This window comes from Microtus oregoni, unplaced genomic scaffold, assembly GCF_018167655.1.
Source record: "Microtus oregoni isolate MIOR12 unplaced genomic scaffold, Mior012 000020F_ref0000438, whole genome shotgun sequence".
Taxonomy (NCBI): domain Eukaryota; kingdom Metazoa; phylum Chordata; class Mammalia; order Rodentia; family Cricetidae; genus Microtus; species Microtus oregoni.
Genome location: NW_024543079.1, coordinates 15,581,254 through 15,595,391, shown reverse-complemented (window position 1 = coordinate 15,595,391; position 14,138 = coordinate 15,581,254). Strand labels below are relative to the sequence as shown.

The following is a 14,138-nucleotide window of genomic DNA, read 5'->3' as shown; positions in this document are numbered from 1 at the left end:
GACTTTCCACGTCTCACCCCATTGCATTCTGGCTGTGTCTTGGAAGTTTCTCTCCCTTCCTGACCTTGTCTGATCATCTCTAGAACAAGTCAACTTTTCCCCTCAGTCATAACTGTACGTAGTTATGTTTCCACTTCCATCCATTTCTGGAAATTTCATGATTTCAATTTTCTCTCTGGACTGAAGAAAATCCCCTTGTGCACTTGGCTCCACTTTCTTTTTCTACTCCTGAAGGTTGGCATCTCTGTCGGTTCCATTTCTTACCTATTGTGAGCAGAAGCACATCTGTCTTGTAGGAAGGTCAAGTGTGAGGGTGACAGATGTTCACTGTGGGTTCTGGTTTTTTCTTCTTCCTCCTATGACCAGGTAGGTATCAGGACTGAAGATGTTCCAACTTGGGAGCCTCATTGTCTTATGTGGCCTGCTCTCTGGGACCTCAGCCTTACTTTCAGGTAATATTGCCAGTGCCCTGAATAATTTGGAATTCTGAATTTGTCTTGAAAATGAGTCAATCAATGCGCTATTAGATGACTGATCCCAGGAGGAACAAATTAATCACTAAACCTGCAGGGGCTGCTGGGAGGGGTGGTGCTATCCTGTTTGGCCGGCTCACTAAGAAACGTGCGGCCATTCAATTCCTTCCTCACCCACTTTTCCTTTTAGAAATAAATGGTGCTATAACGTCATATCCTAATAGTGTCTCGACACTGTACGCACAGGATAAATCCATCAAAGTGAGATTTCAAAATTTTAAGAAGTTTGCATTTTAAATTATGGTCGCTGTTGACAAGTATTCCGCTGTCCACTGTCTCTAGCAGTCCGTGGAGGCACCCACAACCCACCCCACTGCTTCACTGAAAGCACCAACGTGGACACCTTTAACTGCTTTGGATTATCAGACACGAGAGCACGTGGTTCATTTCACTTTGTGTTTCTCTAATCCCAACGCTACTCTCGTTTTTTACATCTTTACTGCTGGTTTACATAATGTAACGAAAGTGTTCTGTCAAAGCTGTTAACATATGTTTTTGTAGCTCTTCGGCTTTCTTAGTGGTCTGTGTTGACTGGCTGGAAATGACGGTTATCACCAAGGTGTCCATAAGGTCCCCACTGTCTAGTGAACGGCACCTCTGTTCTCTGACTTAGAAGGGCATGGCTCCCTGAAGAACAGTTCTTAGAGGAACAGGAAAGTTCTGCACATGTTGCCTTCAGCCTTTCAAATATAAAGAAAGGAGCCATCCTCTCATCCCCGGGCTGGGGAGCTGTAGCAGAGAGAGAAGGGTGTTAGGGCCAGGTTACTAGGGAGTGTGTGGCTGGATGGAGCTCTCTAAGCAATGCCAGCTGCAATGTTAGAGTCTGCGTCATTATATCAGGTAGAGTCTGTCTGCCACAGAGCCAAGCTGCAGTACTGTGATGACATCAATTTGATTGAAAGTGTTTTTAATACTTAATTTTTATTTATGCATATGTATCTGTGTGTCCCCAGAAGCCAGAAGAGGGTGTCGGATCCCCTGGAGTTACAGATAGTTATGAGTCATCCAACAAGTGTGGTGGGAAATGAACTCTAGTCTTGCCCAAGAGCAGCAAGCACTCCTAACTGCTGACCAATCTCTCCAGTCCCACCACTGCATTGAAAACGCAGATTGTATATGCTCATACTTAAATGCTTTTTTTAAAATTATGTCCATACATATATATCACAAACAGCCTTAAAGCAACAAGTGAAATCTTTCACCATTACTTAAAGATATTCAGTACAGAAACAAGTACTAGTTAGTCCTCACAGGCGTATGAGTTCAGCAGCCACAACCAGAGAATGAGCTGAAACCCCACTACACAACCAGAGCAAAGCACACACGCTATCACAATTCTAAGCCAAACCGTCTTACAAGCACACGAAATGAAAGAGATTACAAAATGGTGGAGAAAACAGCAGGCACAACTGAGTTTCGATCAAAATTCTCAAACGTCATGTTAAATCACGACTCCTTTGTTGAGGTTTCCCTTTTTTTTTTTTTTTTTTTTTTGTCCCTGAGGTAGCAGTTGCTGTATTTCATAGGAGAGATATTTTCGACTCCTGCATCCTTAGTTCTGCACACGTGCCACCTGGCACAGGGCAACTGTGCATTTCTCCCCTGGTTCTCCTCTGAGATCTGTTGGGCAACTCCGCCCTCCTGCTCCGATGTCAATTACTCTTTTCTAGGACTGACCCCACGCTGTCATTGTGGGGCCCCTACTTCAGGCACTCACTGAAGTTTGGAGCAGTACTTTCCCTCTGTGTTTTTCTTTGTCTGAGATTTTTCCATTTCTTAGTTTGTTCTCTTAATTGCTTGACTAGGTTTTTCAAACCCCTGTGAGTATCTCAGTAAGAGGGACAGATCCTCAGGTCATCCCTGAAAACAGGTATACACAATCAACTTCAACTGATCTGTTGTTTTGCTGGGAAATGCTCAACATATATTAGTACAAAGTCTTCCTGGAAACCGTGTGGACACAATTCCCAACCTTAGGAGTCTTGGCTTCCTCTTTTGCACAATGGAGATGGTGGCAATCCTTTCTCACTGAGCTGTTGCCGAAAGTGAATGACGCGGCACGGAGAAGCTGACTTCCCTGAGACCAGGAGGATGGGAGCTCACTCCCTAGTGGCACTGATGGATAATGTTTTCTTACAGAAGTCCTTCAGGACCTAAACCTAGATCTTGCGTCTCTTCAAGAAGCCTTGAATTTGCAATCAATCAAGGACAACACTCTAGAAGCTTTGAAAACACTGGACCTTAACAGTTTAAACCTCCTTGGTTTACAGTAAGCTGCTGCTACTTTGCTGCCAGAAAAGGGAATAATCCTCTTAGGGAGGGCAGTCCAGTGTGAAAGACAGATGGGTAGGCCTCTTCTTCCCCACAGAGCTGAGGAGTTCTGAGGCAAGGCTCGTTATAGTTTTAGTAAATCTGAGGTAGGGCTACAGGGCCAGTTTGGACAATTCACGTGTCTGCTTTCACAAGTCTGTAATTTCATGGACAAGGTCCCCATTCCCACCTGCATCTTGGTATCTAAAGCCTTTCTCTATGAATAACACTTTCCCTCTTCACATTTAGCCAGAAGTAAAAGTCCAAGTTCCTTCAAGGGACAGGAAGCCGGAATCCACACCCCATTAGTCCCAAGCAGTGTGGAGTTTAGAGTCACACAGTTGTGGGTTGAAGTTCTGTCTCTGCTGACTATTGTTTCCCTGGCTCAATCCATGGCACCTTAGAGTGTAGAGACTCACACTTGTGACCAGGATGTGGTAGGACAGGAGGGTGATAAGCAGAGTTCCAAGGGCTGCAGGGAGGGATGACCAGAGGGTGAGGAACAGAGTTACAAGGCTGCAGGAAGGAATGACTAGAGGGCGATGGGCTGAGTTGCAAGGCTTCAGGGAGGAATGACAAGAGATAACGTATGGATTTTGTGCAGGGTGAAGATCAAAGAACTGAACCTCTTGGACATGAAAGCTTCCTCATCTTCCGATGGCAATGCCATTATCGTGCAGGTGCCTGTCAGAGCGAATGTCTCTGTGTTTCTGTGAGTATGTGTCCCTTGTATTTACGGGGTGGAGTGCTATGTAGCTGATTTGAGTATGCATTTAATTCCCAGCTACAGTGTAGCCTTTGGCCCAAGTTTCCTACTTTGTAAAAGAGAGGAACATTTGAGGCCTAAAATATCAATCTTTAAAGTATTCTAGTGAAAGCAAGCCATATTGCTTCTTTCAAAAGAATGTATATGTATATATGTTTCTTTCAAAAGAATATACATGTAATGCGCTTTGCTGTGTGTGGTGCACATATATCCTCACGTGTATGAAGCTTCACGTGTGCACTCACATGTGTCTTTGGAGACCAAGGGGTCAACCATGAGTTTTTGTCTCAATCACTTGCCACATTCATTTTCAAGTTCGTGTCTCTTAAAGAACCTGGAAATCAAAGATATGCCATAGACCTAACGGGTAAGAGTAATATAATTTTAATCTTTTTCATTTAAAAGGAGAGGTAAAGGAAAATTGCAGTCAAGATCCTGTGCAACAGAAACTCTAGAGACTAGGGGTTTCCTTTAGAGAGAGCACGTGCCCAGCACACGTGACCCTGGCTTAAATCTCTAGTAATGGAGTACTTTGTAAATTAGATCCATCTGTGAAACCATGAGCAGTGACATCCCCGGGTAGTTATTTAACCTCTCAATGCCCAGAGCTGTTGATAAAATAGAGCGTGATTTCACTCCTAGCAGTCTTGAAATAGTAGAATGGATTAAGCCATTTTATTAAACCATGTAGAGTATTTTAAATGAGTGCCAACAGGTAATGTGTGCTACAAAATAATAACAATTATTTTTGTTATTAGACATAGCCAAGGAAAAATCTTACACATGTTAAACAAGTATGGCATAGAGAAACCCTAAACAAGCATGTAAATTTTGTAGAGGATATGTAACGTGTTGACATCATCCAGATAATGTTGATATTGCCCATACATTCCCTGCACTGTGTCCACACAGACAGACGAAAACCAGGGAAACCCGAAAAGGCTTCTCTGTGTCTAGAGTCACTCTTGTTTTCTGCAGGCCTCTTCTTGGCTCCACAGTGGACGTTGCTGTTTCCTTGGACGTCATAAATTCACTGAATGTTAAAACTAATGCCAAAACTGGCCTTCCCACTGTGGTCATAGGGCAATGCTCAAGTGATACCGACAATATCTCCATTTCCTTGTTGGGCAGGTAAGGCTCATCCACCCCAGCCAGGCTCTCCGGGGGCTTTAGGACCCCTGACTTTAATCCTTTTCCTATTACTTGGGAAGTAGCATCGTAAAATATACAATAGGCCCAGCCTCAAGTATCAACTCTGCCACAGCTATCAGCACTAATACCCTGCTATTGGTCAAAACTATTGACCAAGCTTTGTAAGTCCCTTCTTCATCTTTTGAAGCTTCCGTTTGCACATCCGTGGGTCTGAACAGTAGAGATCTATACTTATCAGCTTCTGGGATGGAGATATGAGAAAATACACATGTTAGCTTAGAGCCCGGAACATGCTAAGTTCTCAAGAACCATGAGATCTACACTGAGTCTATAGACTATGTCTTTCCATTGCTGAGGCAGGAGGATGAACCTTTCCAGCCATACTATGCATGTGCCTATGGTACCTTTCAGCTGGGTCAATGTGTCTCATGCTTCTGAACATGTTAACATTACATCCACCTCCAGAGGGAGGCATTTGGAAAATTAGATGCTAGCATGGTCTCTGCTTGTCCTGAAGTAATCTCTACCCTCAGGAAAATCCCTAGAGTGGAATCTTGACATCCTAATCCTGTCATTTTCTATCACTGATTTCTATTGCTCCTAAAAAAATTTACATCTTTAATTTTCTATTTGGAAAAGTAGGTTTGCTTTAGGCAGGGATCAGAGAAAGTGATGCTACTCCATCTGGGAGAGGAAACATGGCCTGGAAGTCAAGTGCTGGGGCTGGGAGAACAAGGTCAGGAACAGAGGGATGGCCTCTGTCCTAATCTTGATAACCATGTCCCTCTACCAAAGATCTGATCTCTAAGACAAGACCATAGTTTTGGCATGAATACCCAAAGGCCTGGCTCCTGCTGGACACTCCCAGGTCAAGCAGCAGCAGGAAACTATTGTTGTTCCAGGGGGTCTGAATCTCCATGGCCATGAAGACTCTCATTACATGGTTCGACCCACACCCTCCTTAAAACACACTGGATTTTTTTGTGCTCAGATAGGTTTTTTTCCTACCTTGGGACCTCTGCAAGGAAGTGGTGGCTATGTAAAACACCTTTCTCCTTTCTCAATGCACTTTTCATTTCAAAAGATCTTTGACAGATTCCTTCTTTTTCTTCTAAGAATATTCTCTTAACCTTCAGAGAACTTGGACTTGGCCCTGTTGTCATTGTGTGTGAATACATATTTTGAGACAAAGTCTCACTGTACAGCTCTGGTTAGCTTCAATCTCAGAGGTCTGCCTCCTTCCAACTCTGAAGGATTAGGATCAAAGGTTGGTGACATCAGAACAGGTGTGACACTGTATATTTAACTGGACTTTTTCTTTGCTTATTTTGTGTTGGGGGGATGGGGTGTTAGTGTGTGGGCACCCATGCACATGTGTCAGTGGTTAGAGCTCACCAAGTAGGCTAAGCCAGCTGAAGAACCTCCCCTTCTGTGTCTTCAGTGCTCTGGATCACATGTGTTAGCTATCACCTGGCTTTCCTTTCTGTCTTTTCTTTTCTTTTCCTTTCTTTCTTTCTTTTTCTTTTTTTCTTTCCTTCTTTCTTATACAACAGCTAGAGATTAAACTCAGGTCCTCATGATTGTAAGGGATATAATTTATAGACTAGTCTATCTTCTCGGCCACATTTTCTCATTATTGTAGTCAAAAATCTACTTAGTGTTAGGTGGGCATTATTCTGTGCCCCGGAGAACAATTTGGTGAAAACAAAAAGTCTCTCTGTCTCCCAGAACACATCCAGAGGGAAAATAAGGCAGGGGAGCATTTGGTCCCTTAGTGGGGAGCCCTACACCACCCATCATTCTTATGAGGGCACAAGAGGAGCAAACCCTCCTTCCAGTAAACACTCGTAATAGGAACCTGAGGAGATAATAGCTGGATGAGAGATGAAGATGAGAGATGGCAACCTCAGTGAAACTTGTTAATGATGGAGGTTATTGCCCAGTGTCCCAAGGTTCAGTCCAGTGTTCTCTGTAAGTAGAGGCTGAGTGAATAACACTGTGTCAGGGCTGGGAAGAGCATCCAGGTACTGAGTAAGCAGCTATTTAGGTGTAAGATGCTCAGATGCTCAGTGACAGTTCATCCTGACATGGGCCACTGGGCAACAAGCTAGACTGAGACCACAGAGCAGAGTTGTGTGTCATCTGACCTCCTGAGGACTCTCTAGGCCATATCGAACTCTTGACCAAGCTTTGCAAGTCCCTTCTTTTCCAGACGAAGCGCCTTACTCAACAGATTGTTGGATGAAATATCTGGTCGCCTTACAAACGTAGTGAGCAACCTGCTGCAAAACCAAGTAAGTCACCAGGTCTTAGAGCCAGGCCTGCTGGGGGCAGGAGAGGTATCTGTGGGTGTGGCTGTGTATTCAGGACACTGTCTCCTATGAGGTGCTGAGTTCTCTTCGGGAGGTCAGTGGGCACCTCCTCTACCCTCAGTAGTTGGGCTACAGAGAGAGGAGGCAGAAATCACAGGTGCTGCCTTGAGCTGTTGACCACATCCATGCTCCACGCGTGTGTGCCCCGTCTACACCACCCGTGTACTTTAAGCTAATGTTTTCCTGTAATCAACACACTTTTCATTTAAACGACTGTATTTAAGCACCTGTGAATGAGAAGCTGCAGGGAACTGGGCATTGGGGCTCCCCAAAGGCTTAAGCCTTCCGAGGATCTTGAATTTCCAGGCTCAAGAGTTCAAGGTTTAAGGAGTCGGGGGTATAAAGGTTCTGGATGGCGGATCTTCAGATCTTGAACTTCTGAGGTGGGGGGTTCTCAGAAGCCTGGGACAGCTCTGATTCAGGCCATACAATCCCATAGTTCCAGATTGCTAAGGTTAACTGTTCTCAGGTCCTGGAAATCAGCCCCTCTGCTGGGGGAGGGTGGGCAGTGTGTTCCAGCAAAGTCTCATCTGTTTTCCTTCTCCCTCCCCTTTTCTTTCTCTCTGTTTCTCTCTCCCTCTCAGTTATGTCCACTGCTCCAATCGTTACTCAGCGACATGGATTCAAACCTTCTTCAAAACCTCCTCTGTAAGTCACAGCTTGGGGACTGGAGTGCCTTCCATGGGCTAAGACAACAGCTGTGGGTGTGTCCCTGTCAGGGACCTTGCATCCTGACAAAGTTGGGCCTTTCATTTCTCTTCCCCTCACTGGGGCTTCTTTTGAGGCTTCAGGTCTCCATGATTGACAGGGTTGTTGGGGAAACAGGAATCAGGCACCAAGGGTGTCAGAACCTGGAGGTGATCCTTCAGTGTCTTGTGTGTGCTACCTCGTTGTGTCCTCAAGAGAGTCTGTATAGTGAGCCACTGTCATTGCTCACTTTAGATGAAAAGTGACACACTTGAAGTCACAGAAGTGACAGAGGAATGAGCAGGAGGGAGGTAACAAGTTGGGTGGGCCTCTGTTCAGTTTCCCATGGTAAATACTGAGGTTTTGATCATGACTTGGTTCTTTCAGCTAAAGTACAGTTGCCAGTCTCCCTCTGAAGAGGAAGGAGCCGAAGGAGGGACGCCATGGCACTCCTGCTGGTATGGGCAGTGTCCTACTTACTTTTCTATTGCTGTGACGAAACAACGTGACCAAGGGAAACTATAAAAGAAAGCATTTGTTTTGGGATTCAGAAGCCCAGAGGGTTAGAACTCACGACCATCAGACTGAGGGGCATGGCATGCAGCATCAGCTGAGAACTCATGTATTGAGACACAGTCACCAGTTAGAGCGAGCTAACTAGGAGAGGCATGGTCTTTTCAAATCTTAATACCCATCTCTAGAGGCACACCTCCTGCAACAAGGCTGTACTTCCTAAACTTCCCAAACAGTTTATCTCACTGGGGACCAAGTATTCAAACATGTGACTTATGGTGGCAGTTCTCATCAAACCCACAGGCAGACCCTGTCCTGTGCACAGCAGCCTGTCAGGAGCCAGGGCTATGCTCGTTTTGTTTCTGTCACAAGACAAGAGAAAGTGAGACCCGATCCTGACTCCAAGCTGAACTGTAATTTTGAGTTCACCCCAAACCTGAACCCACATCATGAACCCAGACACAGCTGGTATCTTTGTTACCAGATGATTTATCTTCCTAGGAGGGTTTTCTGAACTTTGAGTACAGACACTGGCCCGTGGCCTGCATCTGGATCCTGGCTTTGTGAGCGTGGTTTCTAACCAATCGTTTCCCATTCAGAGGAAGGGATAAGTAAGGGCCTGGGCCAGAAGAGAGAACAAGACCACAAATCTATACATTTCCCTATCCTCTCCAAGGACTAATCCATGTGGCACTTCAGGAGTGAGTGGATAGTTAGGCCAGGCTTCCTGGATCTACTCAATGTCCAGTGACAGCCAGCTCTTGCTGCTGCCATAACAGTTAATGGTCAGGTGCCCTGTGTTTCCATTCCAGGTTAGTCTCCAGTGGCTTCATCTGACCCCCTGTGGCATTTCTCTCTAGAAATTGCTACCACTACTTGCACAAAGTCTGCCTGAGCCCACCTAGAGGACCCTCCCAGACTTCCTTCTTCTCCTAGTACTCTCCACCCTTGCTATTCCCACCTCAGCATTAAAACCCTAACTGCACCCTGGTGTGTGACTTGCTTCAGTACTTGCATTAGGAGTTGTTGGCAGGGTGTGGTGTGTGTGTGTGTGTGTGTGTGTGTGTGTGTGTGTGTGTGTGTATGACATCGGAATTGGGTGGTGGTTCATTCTGACCCTGGAGACTGATGCAGAATGAGGACCACCCTGTCTAGTGAGATCCAGAAGCATAGAAAGACGGGCTCAGGCAGGTGGCTGTGGCCTTTCCTGACTGTCTCTTCCAGAGGGGCCTCTCCACCCCTCTTTATCTCCAGGCTCATTTAACCCTCGCACTGCTACTCAGTTCCTGAATGTCACATCCAGACTACAGGAATCTTAGTCTCCCTGAGGACACCTGAGATCCTGGGGACACACAGGGTTCTTGATTCCACCATTGACAGGGAGGTTGCAACTAAAAAGTCTTTATACTTCACAGCATCCTGATGGCAAGAGGAAGAAACTAAGGTTCACAGAGGCATTCGGGTCTGAGCAAGGGCAGAGCTAAGGTGGCACTGACCCTCCTCTACCATTTATGGAATCATGGTTTTGCCTTTAAAATGCCATCCCTGAGTTTCAGCACCAGGAGACCCCAGAAATGAGCTCTCACTCCTAGTCACCAGGCAAAGTTGAAGGCTCTCACACTTCATTGGTTAATTAGTGTGGAGGTCTGTATCTTTCTGAAGTGTTTTATATTACTTCCCCTGTGTACTATGAAAGAGATGAACACGTTCTCTGGGGGCAGAATTTGTGAATAATCCACCTCTACCAGGAAGCCCCTGTCTTGATAAGCTTACAACTCAGGGACAGCAACTACTACTGGCCTAGTCCTTGATGTCAGGGTTCCTATGGTTTGAATCTGCATTGCCCCGCCCCCCATGGGCTCAAATGTTTGAACACTGAGTCATCTCCTGGCAAACCTGTGTTGGAGAACGTGGGCCCTTTGAGACCAACTCAGCAGGAGAGAGTTGCTGAGCACCCGTCTTCACAGTCATTTGCCTCTCCAGTTCCACTGCTTGCTACCTGATTTGTCAGACATGTCAAAAACTGGTATCCCAGCAGACTCTCCCCCTCCCCAGCTGCCATATCCTCCCCACCATGACACACTTATATCTCTGAATCTGAATCCAAAGCAGCCCTTCCTGCACTGAGTTCTTTCTGTTAAGACTTTGACCACAGTGGCTAGAAAACACTTAATGCAGAGAATTAGTACCAGCAAGGGGGTCCACTTGGCTGGGAAGTCCGGCCATGTCTGTAAGAGATGCACAGAAGAGTCTGCACTGTGAACTAGAGAAATGCCACGGAGCTTTAAGAATGGTTTAATGCACTGTACGGATGGGAGTGGGAAAATCCAAATGTTCACAGAGAGGCTGACGGGAAGACCTGAGCTTTCAGAGTTTCAGAGGGGATAAGAAGGAAGCCGTGAAGAAAGGAGCTAGAAGCCAGTTGTGCTACATCAAGAGAAGAATCTGACTGTGCTTGGTCCATGTAACTAAAATCTGAATGAGGCCAGATTTTAAAGTAGTGGATTAACTTATTTCTCAGAGGAAATTTCAGGACAACCCCACTCCGGCAATGACATGATTGTGAACTGCTACTTTTAGCCAGCTCTGTGGTTACATTTCAGGGTAAAAACTGAAACATGAAAATATGAAAACATGAAGTTTAGTGAAGTAAGGGGGTGGGTTTCTATGAGGACTGTGCATAAGACTGGGAAGGTGAGACTTAGGTGAAACCCTAAGATCCTGGTAATGCCACTACTTAGGAAACCTGCAGACACCTGTTTTAGCTATTTTGCTCATGGATGCAACAAAATATTTGCCTGGAAACCATTTAAGAAAGAGGTTCTTCTGGCTTACAGTTACCAGAGAAATAAACATTCTATTGTTGCAAAGAAAGCATCTTGGGCAGGAGGCCAGCTAGTCACATGGCAGCCACAGCTGGGAATCGGAGTGTGTCCAGAAAAAAGTGACAGGTTATAAAGCCCAGGGCAAGTCCTAGTGTCCAACTTCCTTCAGCAAGGCTCTACCTTCTGAAGATTCTCGTCTTTTCAAACAACAACACCAGCCTGGGACCAGGAGTTCAAACAAATGAGCCTTTTCTGGTTACTTCACATTTAAGTTATGGTAGCCTCTAAGTGGAGCCCCTGTGTGCTGTAGGAAGAGTGACCACTGGGGCAGAGATCTCTAGGTAGATATGGATTCCTTTATCTGCAGGATCCTATGAGGGCTTGACAAGCATTGGGGCTGCTGTGTTTGCAGATGGAGACTGAGGCCTGGAAAGATGGTGGGGGCAGTCCAGCATCAGACAGAAAGGGCTAGGTGGAGCCTGGTGGGACCTGAAGGCTCTACGGCAACAGGCTAGAGATCTGCAGCTAGGATCTCAGCCTTCTCCACAGTACCAGGAACAGTGTCCCCGATCAAGGTCTCAGCATCTATGCTCAGGCAGGATCTTGACACTCAGTTCTTCTGGAAGTTCTCCTCGCTTCAGTTAGCAGAGATTTGCTAGGGGATCCCAGAAACCCTTCCTTTGCCACCCAAACTTGTGGCTTTGAACCTCATGGGAATACAATACCTGATGAGATCCAACTCTCATGTCTTATGGAACACAGAAATAGAGTCCCTTGCCAAGACAGGTTAAGTCTCCCTCAGTCTCTCTAGTTTATGATGCAGGAAACTAATGTGGATGGGTTCAGTGAGACTCTGATGACCCAGGCTATCTAGGATTTAGGGAGAGCAGGGGAGCGCAGGCAGCACCCCCTCTTCTCCAGTGGGCTACCAGCTTATAGAGGTGGACAGGCAGATGACTATAGACCACAATGCAGACTTCCACTGTGCCACTCAGACGGATCAGCTGCTAAGAGATTTGCACCTCTTTGTAACTTGGGAAGAAGCCATTGCTCCTGCCCTGTGGTTGACATCAGCAAGACCAGGGGTACAAACAACACCTCCAGATTACTTTGTAGGAAACACTAAGAGAAAGGAGTGTGGCCCTGGAAAAGTGTGACGGATAATCTTGCTTGTTATCTTGATGGTGTCTGGAATGAGCTAAAGTCCAGATATGGAGGGCATACCTGTGAGAGATAGTCTGCTTCATCTGAAGGCCATGAATTCGCTTCTATTCTGGACCTTTGAGGTAAGAGGACACACCTGTGATCTGAAACTTGAGGTGGGAAGACAACACACCTTTGAACTAGGTCTCCAAGCAGGAAGACACACCTTTAATTTGGGCCACACCTTCTGCTTAAAGCCTATATAAGGGCATGGAAGAAGGACCATGTGTTCGTTTGGAGGAACTTTTGACTTTGGTACTTTCAGTTTAGAAAGCAAGGGACTAGTTTAAGTACTGATTAGTGGGCCATACTAGTAGAATCATGGAAGACAGTATGCAAAGAGTTATTTGAACTGTAGGGGGATCACTTAAGAGGTTTTAGAGGAGAAGAATTTTAGTATGTTTCCTACAGATTGTTCTTGTGATATTTTGGTGAAGAAAGTGGCTGCCTCATGTCCTAAGAGTCTGCCTGAGGCTAAAGTGAAGAATTTTGGATTAATTCTGTTGCCAAAGGAAATCTCAAAAACAGTATAAACTCTGTTGTGTGGTTTTTAGTGCTAACTCTAAAGATGTATAATGGAAAGGAGCAAGCTGAGCATAGTAAATCACAAATGAAAATTTTAAGGAGAAAAAGAGCACCAGGAAGTGGCGTAGAGCTAAATCGTGTGTACAAGGAGATAAATGGATTAAGAAATGGAATAAAGAAACCGGCCCATCCTCCTCAGCGCCCGTCACTGCCAGGAGCTCTCTCTGTGTGTCTTGCTGCTCTGCTGCCATCTTTGACTGGTGCACTTCCCAAACCGCTCTAGCCAACACTGCAACAGCCCCAACTCCGCGGCCTCCCTCTGCCCTCCATTCTCCAGGGTCAGACCTCTGGGCGCCTGCCCTTAGGCTCCGCCCCTCGCGATGCCTCACACAAAGCCCTCCCTGTGGGAAACCCAGCCGCTTTCCGCCCTCTAGTGGCTCCTATGCAAACCGCACCGTAGGGGCGAAGGTAGGAGGTTGGTGGATGTAAGGAGGGGCTGGTTTTCCCACAGGCCTGAGGGAGGTAGGACTCTTGAAGAAGTCAGATCCTGCAATTATTCATGGTCTCATCCTTTAATTTCGTTAACTTATTTACTTGTTCATTCATTTCCTCCTTGAAGCATTACCTAGTGCTGTCTATGGCTTGATGTTCTCCCAAGTATCTTGTCTTCTTGTTGCTTTTATTCTTTGAACCTAACAGTCCCATGCTCACAACCTCTCCTTGGTTTCCTCTCTTACCTTAGTAGAAGTCTCCTGGCTTGCCACTTGTGTACGAAAAAAAAAAAAAAAAAAAAACAGTCCTTCCAATTTTCCCCCCCGAGACAGGGTTTCTCTGTAGCTTTGGAGCCTTTCCTGGAAGTACCCCTTGTATACTAGGCTGGCCTTGAACATACAGAGCTCCACCTGCCTCTGCCTCTGCCTCCCAAGTGCTGGGATTAAAGGTATGCGCCACCATAGCTTTTTCTGCTTCAGGCCCCTTACCCTTGATGGTCCTGAAATTGACTAAGTAGACATTGGTGCTTCCTCACTTCCTCTTTACCTCTGCTCCAAGGGTTTTGTCGCAAACATACTCTGCCTTTTAGGTCCTTAATTTCTATGCTTTACCCTGCCTAGGATGTTTTTCCTTTCTGCTTTACTTTGTTAACTCTTGCCCATTTTCAGGTTTTACTTGCTAAGGGACCTTGAGGAATTCTTCAGCTCAAATTCTGCTCCCTTTTGAGATAGGGTTCTCTAACTCACTGAGATCCACCTGT

The 14,138-nt window shown here is 45.8% G+C and overlaps 2 protein-coding genes across 2 annotated transcripts in view; both read left to right on the top strand.

Annotated features, from left to right (window-relative positions):
• The first annotated feature begins 385 nt into the window (after positions 1-385).
• LOC121460375 (BPI fold-containing family A member 2-like) lies at positions 386-9,269 on the top strand. Its single transcript, XM_041670735.1, has 8 exons — positions 386-482; positions 2,673-2,802; positions 3,448-3,555; positions 4,588-4,740; positions 6,974-7,055; positions 7,718-7,781; positions 8,208-8,278; positions 9,146-9,269. The coding sequence occupies exons 1-7, from the start codon at positions 386-388 to the stop codon at positions 8,234-8,236; spliced, it is 663 nt and encodes a 220-aa protein (XP_041526669.1). The 3' UTR covers positions 8,237-8,278; positions 9,146-9,269.
• The window catches only part of Bpifa3 (BPI fold containing family A member 3), a 27,325-nt gene continuing 21,450 nt past the window's right edge, over positions 8,264-14,138 (top strand). The window contains exon 1 of the mRNA XM_041670734.1: positions 8,264-8,278. Within this exon, the coding sequence (XP_041526668.1) occupies positions 8,264-8,278 (15 nt within the window). The remainder of the gene's footprint in view (positions 8,279-14,138) is intronic.

Excerpts from the sequence above, each read along its gene's own strand:
- LOC121460375 (XM_041670735.1), top strand. The coding sequence starts at position 386 with ATGTTCCAACTTGGGAGCCTCATTGTCTTATGTGGCCTGCTCTCTGGG. Across the intron at positions 3,556-4,587 it reads GCGAATGTCTCTGTGTTTCT|GCCTCTTCTTGGCTCCACAG; the intron begins GTGAGTATGTGT and ends TGTTTTCTGCAG. Across the intron at positions 7,056-7,717 it reads GCAACCTGCTGCAAAACCAA|TTATGTCCACTGCTCCAATC; the intron begins GTAAGTCACCAG and ends TCTCCCTCTCAG.